The sequence below is a fragment of the Trichoderma reesei genome, assembly GCF_000167675.1.
Source record: "Trichoderma reesei QM6a unplaced genomic scaffold TRIREscaffold_29, whole genome shotgun sequence".
Taxonomy (NCBI): domain Eukaryota; kingdom Fungi; phylum Ascomycota; class Sordariomycetes; order Hypocreales; family Hypocreaceae; genus Trichoderma; species Trichoderma reesei.
This window is the reverse complement of record NW_006711176.1, coordinates 316-15079: the sequence shown is the minus strand read 5'-3', so window position 1 is coordinate 15079 and position 14764 is coordinate 316. Positions and strand designations below refer to the sequence as shown.

Here is a 14764-nt window from a genome sequence, read left to right as displayed (position 1 = left end):
ATGGTATATCCTGCATCTAGACATCCAGCTTCAAGCTAGGCGGCAGGCTCGAAGCCCCCGTCCCCCAGCTACTCTCATTCTTCCCCAGCGTCAGCTCCAGCACGCCTCCATTTGCAAAGAAGTCATGCGTAATCCAGTTCTTGCTATACGGCTTCCCATTGAGCTTCGCACTCTGGATATAGATATTCTCATACCCTCCATCGAAGTTCACATTCTTCACCGTCGCCGTCTTGCCCGTCAAGCCGTTCTTGATGCTAATCTCAGGGAAATACGGCGGCAGGATGAGATAGACGTTCTGTCCGCCCATGGGCCACAGGCCCATCATGGCGAGGGTGCTAAAGGCGCCCATGGCGCCGGAGTCGTCGTTTCCAGGGATGCCGTCGACCTTTGTGTTGAACTGGGAGGGAATGTAGTGGTGGCTAAAGTACGAGGACAGGCCGGGGCGGCCGGCGTAGTGGAAGAGGAAGACGAGGAGGAAGGCTTGCTCATCGCCAAAGTAGAGCAGGTTGGGGGTCGTGTGGAGGAACTGGAGGCGCTTGACGAAGGTGTCGGGCCCGCCGAGGGTGGTGATGAGGTCGGCCATGTCGTGGGGGGCGAAGAAGGTGTAGAGCCAGCTGCTGCCCTCGTACGTCTATTCCAAAGAAGACACTCTGGTTAGCAAAAGAAGGGATAATGCTTCAAGGTGCTATAGTCGAGTAGGCCATGTATCAGAAAAGTCTCACCTCGTGGCCAGTAGGAACCAGATAACAGTCGTCAAACCGAAACATGGGCGTGCACATCATGGCATCCTGGTAGCCAAACGTGCCGTTGAGATACCGCGGTTGCAAGAATCCGTAAAAGCCACTGTCGACATAGCCCGTCGAGCCATCGGGGTTGGTAATGTAGATGTACGAGTTCTGCTTGGGATTCCACATGTTCTTCCAGTTCTTGGACCGCTTCAGGTACTTTTCGGCATCCGCCGTCTTGTGCAGGGCCTGGGCCATTTCTGCGATGCAAAAGTCGTTGTAGGCGTACTCGACTGTTCGGGAAATGGATCGCGAGAATGTGCCAACACCTGGCTTCTTGTAAGCACAATGTCGTAATCCGGTCCAGGGGTTGATCTTACCGTTGGGATCAAAGTCGTCAGTGGGAATATATCCAAGCGTCTTCCAGCTGGTCAAGCCACCACGTCCCTCAAGCCCCCAGTTCGCCGGCTCATCTATTCGCAAGTCAGCTTCATATCTTCAAAAGACTCTACCAGTGGGTCATACCTTCGGCATCCGAAATCAGGGCTTCGTATCCAGTATGCCAGTCAACGTCCTTGTGAAGGCCCTTTAGATATGCGTCCACAAGCACGATGTCGGCGTTGCTACCACCCTGCGTCCAGCCCTTGCAGAACGTCATCCGGCAGTCTGGAAGCTTCCCTTCGTGGCGGTAGATGTCAATCAAGGCGCGAATCATTTGCGTTTGGCTGTACGGGTCGACAATTGTCAGTAGCGGATGAATGCTGCGGAACGAATCCCAGATGCAGTAGAAGGAGTCATAGTCTATGCCCTGTCAGCTGGAATTCAGACCAAATTAGATGAAACGATGAAGAGATGAGAGAAAAACTCACAAGGCTCGCTGCTCTTCCACAATGGATTCTCTCCCGTGTAATCCTGCGGCGAAATCATTGAACGATACATCCCCGAGTAGAACGTCGTCAGAATGTCCTTGTCAACACCCGTGTTATCGACCTTGACCACACCCAACTTCTGCCGCCAAGCATCCTCAGCAGTCTCCAGGGTTCCCTGGAAGTCAAACCTCGGAATCTCGGACTGGGCATTGCTGCAAGCCTGGTTGGTGCTGATAAACGACAAGCCCACTCTCGCCAGGATCTGGTTATTGCTGGGCTTGTTGAACTGGACAAAGGCTCCTCCAGGGACAGGCGGCCCCGTCACAGTCGCGGTTTCAGTCTTTAGCTGCTTGAAGTTGGTGCCGGCCCTGTTGTTCTGGAAGACGCCCGTGTTCTTGATGCTCGCGCCCTGAAAGTCTGTGCAAAAGTACAGCGTATAAGTGCCGACTCCAAACGAGGGATTGAATGTCCCAGAGCCGGTGATTCGCCCGCTGTGCGGATCAACAGACACGCTTCCCTTGCTCCTAGAGTCGGAGAGATCTGTCAAGTCGGCCAAGATGACGGGCTCATACGGGATCGCGTTGTCTCCAGTTGCGTCTCCTCCTTTCATGGGCACAGGCTCATCGGGAAAGGTGAAGCGATACAGAGCCGTCTTGTTCGACACCGTCATCTCCGCCTTGATAGAGGTGTTGAGGGTCACGGAAAAGTAGCCCGGATGCGCCTCAATCGAGTTGTTGATTGGCATAGACTGGCGGTCTGCCTTGGTGAAGTAACAGTTGTCGAGGAGCCCTGCTGTACATCCGCTCTGAGGGAATAGGGGAAAGTTTCCAAGAGAGGCACCCTACGATACGTCAGCAGAATATCTCCCACAAGCTGATCTGACATCACTTACACCACCAGTTCCGCTGTCATGCATGTGAGAAAAGCCCGTGACTTGTAAGTCATAGTCAGTCTTGTTACTCCTTATATTTCGGGCAGAGTCAACATACTGGGACCGCCATCCGAAGCATAGCCACCCGCATTGTCATTTACAGAGTCAGCCACCGCCTTCGCGAGACCGAATGGAAGAGTCGCGCCAGCAAAGACATGTCCTGAGTATGTCGTTAGCCCAACGTCCTCCTCACCTTTCACCTTCATGTGATAAGGGGATGGCTACCTCCGTTGGCAGTTCCTATGAGAGGATCTACATAGTCAAAGACGTCGTAAGAGGATGTTGCATGAACAATCGATCCATAGGCGAGTACCGCGGCCAAAGCTCGAGAGAGGCTCATTGTGAAGAGCTTACTCCTTACCCAGGAACAAGCTGAGCTGTTGCAAAGAATGCGAGCAGATGCAGGCCAAGGCAGCAAGCTCATGATGCTGTTACATCTTCATCTCTCTTTATACTTCAGACGATGAAGCTATAAGCCCGTCGGTTATCACAAAGGACTTCACGATATCCATGGACTAGACACTCAGAGAGAACCCATGACTGTGAATCTCGCATCCGAACTTCTCTCCCCGGACTAAACCCCACAAAGTTGTCGGCATCGACTCCAAGGATGGACCTCTCAACGCGGGGAATCCCTGGCATGGTTCAAAATGCGACAGGCCAAGGCTTCGATATCCATCCCGTCTTTCTACATACTCTACTCCAGCTATCATTTCCCCGGAGCCACAAGGCGGGAGAGGCGGCCGCTATGTGCTGCCACAGCCGACCAGACTTGTCTGCAACTGGCATTCCACGAGAGCTCTGTCCAATCAATGACTTCTCGGGATACTGAAGCGTAGATCGTCCAGATCGCCTAGGAATTTGCCCGTCGGGCTTATTTCCGAACCTTACAAAGAGCAACTCTCCATAGTAAGATCTTTCTCGCTCTGCGTTCCTTGCGAGCCCTAGGCTGTATCTATCGGCAAATTCGGCTCTGCAGTAACAAGAGATTCATGCATGTACCTTTCGGCAAGCAATGGCTGTCGCTATACGAGGAAGAACTCCATGATGCTGTTGCGCTAACCAGTGATGTCGCATTGGAAACGGAGGGGCCGCCGGCACTGGTTGGAGGAAATACTGTGAGTCCCCGCAGCTCCAGCACCAGCGCCCTAGGTATGCATTATCCCGGTCGTTGTAAATGCCTATCTCGTCGTGGTCAAGAAGAGGGCAGATGCTGTCAACAAGAGAGCCGTCGGAAGAAGTATGTAAGGCTATATAGCCCCTCGGTCCGTAGTCTGATACAGAATATTAGATCTACTTGCTTTTTCTCTCGGGCATAAATTCGGAAAATGGAAAAGGTGTTAGTGTAAGAGTGTTTGTAAGTCAATTTGTCCACTCGAGTGTGAGCCATATGCCAAAAAGGCATCTCAAGATCGATGAGACATCCCCTCACATACCCGCCGCCGTTGTGATTATAGCCAGTGTAAAAGACCCGATTCTGCAGGTAGAGCTTCCTGACTTGACCATTGTTCATGCATTTTCAGCTAATCAAAGTAACCGAGTAGGTCCATCATAGCTTCAGAAGAAGCGACGCGTTGGTCATCATTGATCAGCGTAACCGCCCGAGAGTGTTATTTATATGCACTGCAGAACATGATCCTTCCTCCATCTAAGAGTACAGTACCAACTGAGGGAGTGGTTCGGAAACCGTTGTTAAGTAAGATGAAGACCACGGATTTGTTGCTATCTCGCATGGGGCCCCCTAGGGACCAGCCGTGGCATGGAATGAGCCCTGTGCGTACGAACGAGTATAAGAGGTAGGTAAGTTCGTGTATGTAGTATCAGTGAACACTGCGCCACTGGTGGCAACTCAAGACGGTCGGTAGAGCAGTCTTACTTATCGTGAGATTCGCACGATATCTTGTCTCTTTCGTTCGTTGCTTTAAAGCAATCATTTCGCTCTTCCAAATGGGGGGCGGTTATGCTCACGGCATCACAAGTTATCGTGGCAGCAGTTTTCCGTCACTTACAATGACTGGAAATTAATACCGATGACTTTATTTAGCAGCTGCAAGCCACCCATGCCCTTCTCGTTACTATGATGCTATGCTCACTCACTGTTGAACATATCAAGCTGTCTATAGCCTACTGCAATACTAGAAGCGAGAGTTCAAGCGGAGTGCTCCAGATCCTCGTCTCAAGACAGAGCCAAGGCAAGAGCGTAAGCTCCATAGAGCTAAATAATATTCAACCGTTCAATGCCCGCTTGGCTAAGCGGTATAGCGTGTCACTAGTAAATACTTGACATGACAAGGTGATCAGTTCGACTCTGATAGTGGGCATCGTTTTTTTGTTCTTTACAACCCTCCCTCTTCTCTTTTTGCACCAAGTCGAATGGTTCCACGATCTCTCATACATAATAGAAAATTCCAGTCCTTGCCCTGGTTTCAATATGTTCCTTGCCACATCACTAGCAGCATGACCCATGTCCACTTGCTGTGTGTCGTGACAGACCCTCCTCTCTTCTCTGCAGCACAGGTCCCACCACGCTCAAGCCGCTGCATGACACGCAGACAGCGGAGCTGTTTGACACTCTTGCATATAAACTGACATGCACCAATTTACAACACGGACCGTGAGTCCTTGAATGTTTCCGTAGATGCCCAATGCAAGTGTCACTAAGAAGTTGGTACGCAAGTGATAGACAAGTTCTCAATTCCTGTTCTGCTACATCCTACTAGGTGTTTATTGGTTGTCCATCTTTACCCAGATACGCCCTTTTGAGTGTCCTCTTCCAAGCATAGCCAGGCCCACCCAGATTGTCGTTCCAGTATAGCATCATATCAAGGATCGAAGAAAGTGAAGTTGATTCATTACTGCTTGTTCTAGTTCCGCGCATGTTAGTTTACATTGCCAAACTTTCCACGACCATATAGCTCAGGGGGATGAGGCAGAGACTTACGCCGTGCTCGGGTCCGCAGGTCTTGCACTCGCACTTGTCGCAGTTGCCGGCAGGGCACTTGCAGGTAGAGCAGCCGCTGTCGAAGGAAATGTTATGTTAGTGAGATATTTCCCAAAGAAAGTCCTGGTTTGAGGATGAAGAAGGTGATCATCTCAAAGTTTTGAATATGATGGTCGAGAAGGAAGCAGGTTGAGGGTCCCGGACAACTGTGGGTAGCGTGTCTCTCGGAAAACGTACCAGGGATCCATTTTGAAGTTGTAAAGGGTTGAAGACTGAAAGTCGGTGGTTATTTCTTGTTGTTCGTTGGTTGAGTGAGGTTGATGTGAGCGATGGTGAGACAAGAAGTCCCAAATTGGAGGAATCAATCGATCCTTTTATAGTTGAAAGACAAGCCCATGAGAAATATTTCTTCGACTCTCAACCTCGATATCCACCACAGAATTCTCGTACGAGATGACTTTGAACTGCCCAATTCCATCCACGAGGACTCACATGGGTGCCCGCCTCCTTGCATCTGCAGGATGTAAGAGATCCCTACAAAGTAGCCAATAGTCGACACAGAACTCTCGATTTGTATTCGTCAATACCCCTCTCTTGCCAGCTTATTGATAATTCATGATGGTCATGGGCCCTGTTCATTGGCTGCTGCGGAAGAAGGTGGTGGTCACCCGAGATTGAAATCCTGGGCTATCGAACCGGAAGATGAGCACATGTCATACGAAGTAATGACTGCAGGGGCAACCTACGCCCACTGCATGATATATCAACCATGTCATTGGTGGGTGGTGTGGATTATGGAGGGTGGTGGTGGTGGAACAACAATGAATATCAATGTCAGGCTTGGCAGAGGGTTGTCCAGGGCGTAAGACATCGAATGGCTTCTGAAGATGTATGAATGTAAAGAAGTATGTGGGCCCTAAAGATATAAGACAATCTGTACCAAAGTTGAGAAAGCTTCTTACTCTGGGACTATTAAGTGCAAAAGGCGAGAGAAGAGACACAGAGGAATACTTGGTGAAGAATCCGTCAGGATGGGGGCCAAACGCAGGCCTTTGAAACGGTACTAGGATTCAGCTGCCTCAAGCCCAATGTGGAGACACGTTGGTCACTCGATGAAGGTATTAGTGAGGGAATATGCGGCTGAGGAAAAGCTTTGGCCTCATGGCAGTCACGGTGCCATCACGAGCCGTCCCCCTCTTTTGCCCGGGACAGCGGGAAGATAACACTGTGTTACCATGTCACCTGCTTGGTATGAGGAAGTGACTGATCATGGACTTGGAGGGATTTTACAGGATCTTCCTCTCAGTCAAGGGCATGTTTGAAAAAAAATGCCATGTGTGGTGAAGGCTCGGAGTAGACGCGCGTCTGATACAGCCGCTGGAAGCACAGGCTTGCCCTCGTCCTCCTCGGCCGTGAGAGGCACAAGAGGTATCGTCATGTGGCGAAGATGGGAGCCATCCCTGTGCTTCTGGCAGACGGCGACGAGAAATCCCTCGCGGCCAGGGCGGGAAAGAAAAAATCATGGACGTGGGAGGCCGTGCCGACGGCTGCCTCCCCCACGCTGTTGGCGAGAGCCTAACAGGGGGCGACAAGAAGGCAGCAATGGGGGGCACAGGGAGAAGGGCACAGAGAGAAGGGCACAGGGAGAAGGGCACAGGAAGAAGAGAGTAGAGGCGAGGAGAAATATGAGAGGATCCAGAACCTGGATTATCACCTGAGACTGCCCAAGGCATGAGGCGTGGGAGCCTGCACACCAGCTTTACCCGACAAAACCCGGATATCGGGCTTGGAAGAGGCAAAGAACCGGGACAAGACGGCCGACGAAAGCTCCTTCAGCATGTGATGGAGCATGAGTCGATCAGTCCTCGGGCAAATATGATGAGCTCACGAATGAAGAAGCTCCTGAGTGGGAGCACGGGATGTCGTGTATCAAGCCGATGAGATGGCACAACAGGAGTGCCAGCACTCGATCGTGGTAGTTGTGCAATAGAACGACCACGGAGACGGTTTGTGAGTGTCCTTTGGGTAAGTATGATGACAAGACCGGTGGTGCCCAGATGGTGATGCCTCGCTGCTAATGCCATCCATGATGCCAGCTCACATTGAATCCGGCTCGAGAATCAGCAGGCAGGCCCAACCATTTTGGCGATCAACTTCTCATCGGTATGCTGAACATGAGACTCTTGGTGAAAACTTGTGGTTTTCCTTTGGCTCTCACAGGCTCATCAGTCCAGGCAGTTCACAAGAAAAGTGACAGCTCCCTCAGGGGAGCTGATGGTGTGTGGTCTGTGGTGAGGACGAGGAATGATGCAGGAAAATCTTTTCAGCAGCGAGAACGGGAATTCCACCAGCATTATATATTCGCAGTCTCGCTCTTGAGCTTGCGTGATTTGCCGCCTCGTCCCGCCATCAAACAGCCAAGCATCTCCGCTCTTTGGTTATGGCGCTCAGCCGCGGCCTGGAGATTGCAACTTCAGAGGATCGTACCAATCAGACTGTTGATGATTGTGGTGAACCTTGATGGCGAGGGCATGAAGGTTGGTCCCATGGCGGTGCAAACAAGCATCATCGTGGAAAAGCCTCATAGATTGGGCGAGCAGTTTAGTGAGGGTCTCAAGGCAAAAGGGGGGGGCTGAGATATCAGACTGGCCATCAAGGTGCGCGGCCATCAGGGTCCTCACTGTCAGCTTTGGGGGGATACGAGGATTTGGCTGAAATCCTTCGGTTACACGTTTAATGTTGTCAGTCAACCTGCACTGAAGATGAAAACTACTAGTATATTTTTCTTGATTATAATCGATGATTGAATGAATTCAAAGTTGCTGTCATCTATCAATTGAATTGGAGTCAGTATGCGTCCTTCGAGATTGCACTATATTCAGCCAAACTTGTCATCTATCCGTAGACTTGGCAACCAGCCTTCAAGATACATCTGCACGACGAGCTTGAGTGTTCTTGTATTCCCGCTACCTTTTCATATTCTTCCAACATGCCTCCAGTACCAGGAAAAATCTGTTCGCAATCTCAGAAAAGCGTCTCTTCAAAGACAATGTGGAATTCTCACTCTCATGTTGATAGTCTCAGCGCAACAAGCACTTCGATGCAACATTCAGTGTAAGTGCCTGAGCTCTCTGTGCAAGCACTACGACATGGTCCTTGCGCATAGTAGAAGGTTGATATAAGAACGGTGTTCACTTACCGGGCACTTCTCCCTCTTCAAGAACTGTCGGGAACGGTCGAATATCCAAATCATCTGAATGTAACGTAAATCTCCACGCCGGGAAGAGCCGCCTGAGCTTACCTCGGGTCGACGCTGTACCCTTTCGAAACCTTACCAGTCAACATACCAAAGTTATAAACCATCCAGTCAAGACGAGGTAACATTCACCTCGTCCAGAAGACCAGGAGCTGCGAGCACGATCACTGATGTAACTTGAATCCGGTGCAGAGGAAGCCAAATGCCCTGTTGATAACCAGAGAAGGACACAATGAATTAAGATCGGTGTTGACGTTGGGCTTACCAGTATATCAGTAACGTAGGGATTGCAAATGAGCCAATGTTGTACAAGGAGAGGTAATGATGACTACGTTGGAGGACTTGTTGGATAAGATGGGAGCGGTAGGTATTGGAGGCAAACCGAATGGTAGGTCCATTCATGAGGTAACGGTCGAGTCCCAACTGCAACACAAATTGCCAGCCTTGCGTTCTTTCTTGGGCACTTTTGAGCCCAAAGCACGCCGATGCTCCGTCCAATAGGGAGGCATCTAAATACAGACCAAACGTAGCTCAATCTAGAAGAGGCATTGAGAGGTGCCCACGGCATAGTACTTACTGCTTGATGACGAACGACGAATGGCAAAGAGCATCCAATGGCGAGGCAGAAGAATGGCGAGGCAAAAGAATGGCTGGGCGGATGGACACAGTTGTGGTCAGGTGCAATCCTTCGACGCATCTTCCCCAGTGCTTCCAAGAGTGGATTGCTCCATCGCTCATATGCGTCACGTTTCATCAGATCCGAAACGAGCAAGATTAATATGCTACGACCTGGCTGACGAGCAGATGAATGGCTCCGTTAGTGCAAGGTTCTCGAAACAAACTATAGGGGAGCCCTCGGGTGCTTCGGCCCGTCTCCCCGTCTCTGATAGTTGCGCGTATACTGTATGAGGAGCCCTGCATCTCGACTTTGGTGTAAGCAAACCTAGACATTTATACGTCCATGAGGCATAGACGCATTGGATCAGCCTGATCAGTCCAAGCACATGCTGGCAACTCGATGAGCCGTTGTTGTTACTCGCCTTTCGCCATACCGTCCCTAACGAATCGCAAGATGTGCAAACAAAGAGATGCAGATGCCTCTGATGAGCCCACCTACACTCAAAATGACCGGATGATATACTTTTCGCTTCAAAACCAAGCACACTGGTTTCAGCATCAGCCTTCCTTTCTTGATTCTAGGGTATACAGCTATGGCTTCCTGCTGTGGAAGCAGATGTAGACAGCGATTGACGGCACTGACGCTGACTCGGTCGCCTCCCCACAATGATGGCAGTTCTTCAACATGACCCGACGTCGATGCAACTCATTGAGAGTCCTTATGTATGCTTACATCCAGAATGGTCGTCAATCCAGCCGAGCGATTCACGGAACTTGTACGCCGGATGAGGCTGGTCCCGTCTGCCACTTTCACCTGAGCGTCTTCAACTCGGCGACCTACAGCTCGGCAGTCAAGAGTAGGTAAGGACGGCATAGTACCACTACTAGGTACTAGCATTCTCTTCGGGCAATATTTACTTACTACCTACCTAGACTAGGGTACCCTATCTGAAAATTAAACCGCCTTTGCTACTGGCTGCGAGCCACGGTGCAACAGCGGGGGCTCAGATCTCGATATATATGACAGCCAACCGGCGGCTTGAGGCCAGGAAACGACATATTGCCGGGAATCGTGCAAGCGACGAGCTCCTCGTGGTAAGAGGCCTGATATCATCCGGAAGAATCCGATACTCAGCCATACGATGAGGAATTTCACCGTGATTTGACGAAATCAATGAGATTCTTCCCAAGGCGAATTTAGAGACCGCCAAATTCTAGCCGGTCTCGGCGAGTTATACTCGTACATCGCAACAACGACAGAAGAGGAAGTCAAATGATACTGGAGAATTTTGACTCGCAGTGCTGCGGAGTCGACCTTCCAATCACGATCAAAAGTCCCTCGTTGAAATGGAGAACGACATGCAATGATGCCTGATTCGGGGCCGCTGTATGGATATCGCAGTTCGAGTCCCGCCTACAACACCATATTTCCCTATCGCGAGTGACAGCGGGCTCACATTGGCCAATGATTTACAACCAATGCCCTCACGAGTCACGATTTCTGGCCATGACGGCTGAACTGCTGACGGCGTGATGGAGCACATGCAGCGGGCATGATGCATATGGTGCAGAATCTGGGGTAGACTGCGCCCATGTACGGCAAAGTGTGAGTGTTCGAAGCGATTCGGAAACGAGCAGCTTCGATGATATGCTCGTCCTGCAAACCCCGAGAAGGTCCAGCGAGCCAGTGGAATGTCAGAGGCATGCATCCTGATGAGCGGGTTGCAGCCAACCGACATCGCAATATCACTTGACAAAGGCTCGCCTTTAGGACCACCGGATTACCCACCCATAGAAGCCCAGATTCGCTGATTAGTCCTGATACATGCTTGGGGATCGAGATGTGATGATGGCTTGCAAGAGTGGCGAGGCTGAAGTCGAGCACGCACTTGAGGCTCAGGACGAAGGTTACGCCATGAGCAACGAGAGTGACACGGACAGCAGCGGGACAGTTGTCATACTCGTACGACAGCCGACGCCAGAACGACCAACGCATCCGAACGCGGCTTGGATAGGACTCATCGGCTGCTGTTCAACCGTGGCAAACGACCTCGTCTCGAGCAAATCGCGTCGAAGCAGAGGGACGTCACCGTCGTCATCAAGCGCCCCCCCATCCTACGTGACCCATCCCCAAGCAAGACCGGGATAGTACATGCAGCCGCCTACGATCCCATGCCCATGGCCCCAAGAGTCCAAGTCCTATGGAGTATTATATGCACGTATTGATCGGTGGACCGGACAGGTGACCGCAGGTGGATAGGCTTGGGATGCATCTGCCTGTGGAGAGCGTGGGAGGCGTTTGTCTGCTTGTCGGTTTGGTTGGCTGGAGGAGCACGGCGTTGAAGGAGGCTAATGTTGCGATCGCGGCCTAAGCGCAGGCGCCGAGGGCTTGAGGACCCCGGCTGATGCGGGTTTGAGAGGTTGGATTTGCGTTTGAGATATGGCCTGGGTCGTACGGGGGGACGGAGTAATACATATGGACGAGCATCGCTTAGGACCCGGCGAGTTATCATGAGCTTGGGGGGGGCCTTTGCGTTGCGTTATGTATTGCCGAGCTCTGTACTGTAAGCGATGGAAGATGGCACAAGTTGTCCTTTGAGATCCATGTCGATGTCGATGTATAACTGACGGCTAGCCACGGGTGAGCCTCCTGCAACGATGGGCGCTCATTGAGCATCAATGCGTCGAGACGCCCTCGAGGATGGCCCTCCAGGTGATAATATGTACAGAATATATAGCATCCGATATAAAGTTGCAATAACCTATAGGTATTTTTAAGTATAGTATAGCATGCTGGCCTATAGGCAGGGCTTAGGTATAAAAATAAGCGCATTAATAACTAGCGCCTAATTTAGGCGCTTAAATTAGGCGCTTAATATTATTTAGGCAGTAAATAGGCTATATATATAGGCAATACTTAATAAGTATACCTATTTTAAGCAGCTTATTTATTTAAAAAGATAAAAATTTATAAATAAGGAAGTTATATAAATTATTATAATAAATTATTATAAAATGCATTTTTATAAAAAAAATAATTATAAATACTATATATTATGCCTTAAAGCTTTTATTATTAGCTTTTTAAAATACTTTAATAAGTATAATTATTATTAAGTGCTGCTTTATTATAAGGAATATCTTATATATACCTTTTAATATAAGTAGTTAAAGTAATAAGCTATTAGTAAAGTTTATAATTAAAAACTTAAGCTTATTAAGATATTAAAAGTTATAAACTTAAGCTAAGGTAAATAAAGGCTTATAAAAATATAACTTTTATTTTTATTATTTTTATTTTTATTATAAAAAGAATTTATTTTTTAACTTTTTAAAAAAAATAAGGATAATATATAATTAGGCTTATTAATATTTTATATTATAAAAGTCTTTTACTTTATTAAGTTTATAAGTTAAAAAAGTATAATAAAATAAGAATTTAAAGTCTTTAAGATATATAAATAGCTTAATACCTTTTTTAATTTAAAAAGCTATATATTATATAGCCTTTTAATTTACTAATTAAAGTAATTTTTATATTTAAAAAGGGGAAGTTATTATTAATAATCCTTATACTTAAAAAAATAAATATTATATTACTTTTAAACTATTTTTATATTTAAATAAAAGTAATTATAATAGTAAATTTAATAATAAATACTTTAACCTCTTTTAAAAGGAATATTACTTAATTATATAGTAAGAAAATCTTAAGCTATTTAACTTAAATAAATATATTATAAAATATAAAAAAGGCAGGACTAAAATTAATAAATAGTTTTATTTTTATAATAAGCTATAATAATTAGCCTTAAATATAAAAGTAAAAGATTTAATAGCTATACCTTTATTAAAGAAGTTATAATAAATTTAATTTACTTATTAAAATATATTTTAAAACTAGTAAGGTAATTAAATATTAATAGTAATTATTATAAGTAATTATTATAAAAATATATTTTATTTAGGCTAAATAATATTATATAAATAGTATTTTAAAAAGTATTAAAGGCACTAGCTGCTAATACTATTAAGTAATAATGCTATTAATAATAGCTAATAAATACTGCTTTAAAAGTATTTTATAAATCTTTTAATATAAAATTTAAGTACTTAGTATTAGCCTATTTTATATTAAGATTAGTATAATTTTTAAAAAGGTATAATAGTTATATAATATAATATATATCTTGATTTTTAAGTATAATTATAATATACTTTTTAAGCTTAGCTTAAGCTAAGTAAACTATTAAAATTAATAAGTTTTACTAGTATATAACTAGTAAGGATTTAATACTATCTTAAAGGTTAATTAATATAATTAAAAGGTATAATATACTTACTTTTAAGTATTAAATAGTTATTACTAAAGTAATATATAATTAATTACTTATATTATTTATTATTTATAAAAATAAGTAATTAATATTAATAAAATATTTAATTTAGTGCTAATTCTTTATTATAAAAGCTTAATATTTATTATAAAGGCTTAATAAAAAGAAGTTAATAGTATTTTTTAAAAGCTATATATAAATTAGTATTAATATTATTAAATTCTAGTATATAAGTATATTATATAAAAAATGCAAGGGCTTTTTATAATAAAGTAGTATAAGCCTTAAATTACTTTATTATAATTAAAGAAACTTAGTGCCTTATTTAAGACTTTTTTTAAAAAGCTAAGCTAGGTGTTATACTTAGTAAAATAATTAGTTAATTATTATATATAATTAATATAATATATACTTTAAGAATAGTATTTATAATACTAAAGTTATTAAAAGGTAGCTTATTCTCTTTATCTTTTAATTTATTATTATTAAATACTAGATTAAAAGTATATATATAAATAAATATTATAAAATTATATTATACTAGTTTTTATATATTAAAGATTTTAGCTATTAAAAGATTAATTATATATATTATATAATATATTTATTATATATTAATATAAGTTAAAAAGCTAAGTTAGTTTTAAATAATAGTATTTAGCTAATTAGTATTTAAGTAAAAGCTATTATTAGCAGTAATAGTAAATATATAATTAAGCAGCTTATACTGCCTTAAATAATCTATAATATAATTAATTTAAGCATTAGCACCTTAATTATTTAAAATATTAATAAATATAAGATAAATTTCTTTTAAGTATTAATTTATATTAAAAAAGTGGCTAATAACTTTAAAAATATAATATTTACTAAATAGTAATATTTAGCTATTAATTATAAATAAGATATTTATATATAATAGCAGGTTAATAAGGGTGCTTTATTAAATGTCTTTTATATAAGCAGATATGCATTTTATAAAATATAAATAAAATAGCATTTTAAAATTTAAGGAAAGCTAATAAAAGAAATTTTATAATAATAAATTTTAAGTAATATTTATAAAAAGGTTATTTATTATAAGTAT

General features: G+C 44.6%; 2 protein-coding genes across 2 annotated transcripts; one reads left to right on the top strand and one right to left on the bottom strand.

Moving 5' to 3' along the window:
* Nucleotides 1-16: 16 nt before the first annotated feature.
* Nucleotides 17-2865, bottom strand: TRIREDRAFT_111733 (glycoside hydrolase family 92; the record flags this gene model as incomplete). The annotated part of the gene is made up of 8 exons (XM_006969122.1): nt 17-631; nt 723-1054; nt 1106-1198; nt 1251-1526; nt 1595-2435; nt 2487-2527; nt 2584-2685; nt 2751-2865. The coding sequence occupies 8 exons, from the start codon at nt 2863-2865 to the stop codon at nt 17-19; spliced, it is 2415 nt and encodes an 804-aa protein (XP_006969184.1).
* A 7160-nt stretch (nt 2866-10025) lies between these two features.
* Nucleotides 10026-10292, top strand: TRIREDRAFT_111731 (uncharacterized protein; the record flags this gene model as incomplete). Its single annotated transcript, XM_006969173.1, has 2 exons — nt 10026-10201; nt 10274-10292. 2 exons carry the CDS (start codon nt 10026-10028, stop codon nt 10290-10292), a joined length of 195 nt encoding a protein of 64 aa, XP_006969235.1.
* Nucleotides 10293-14764: the final 4472 nt, after the last annotated feature.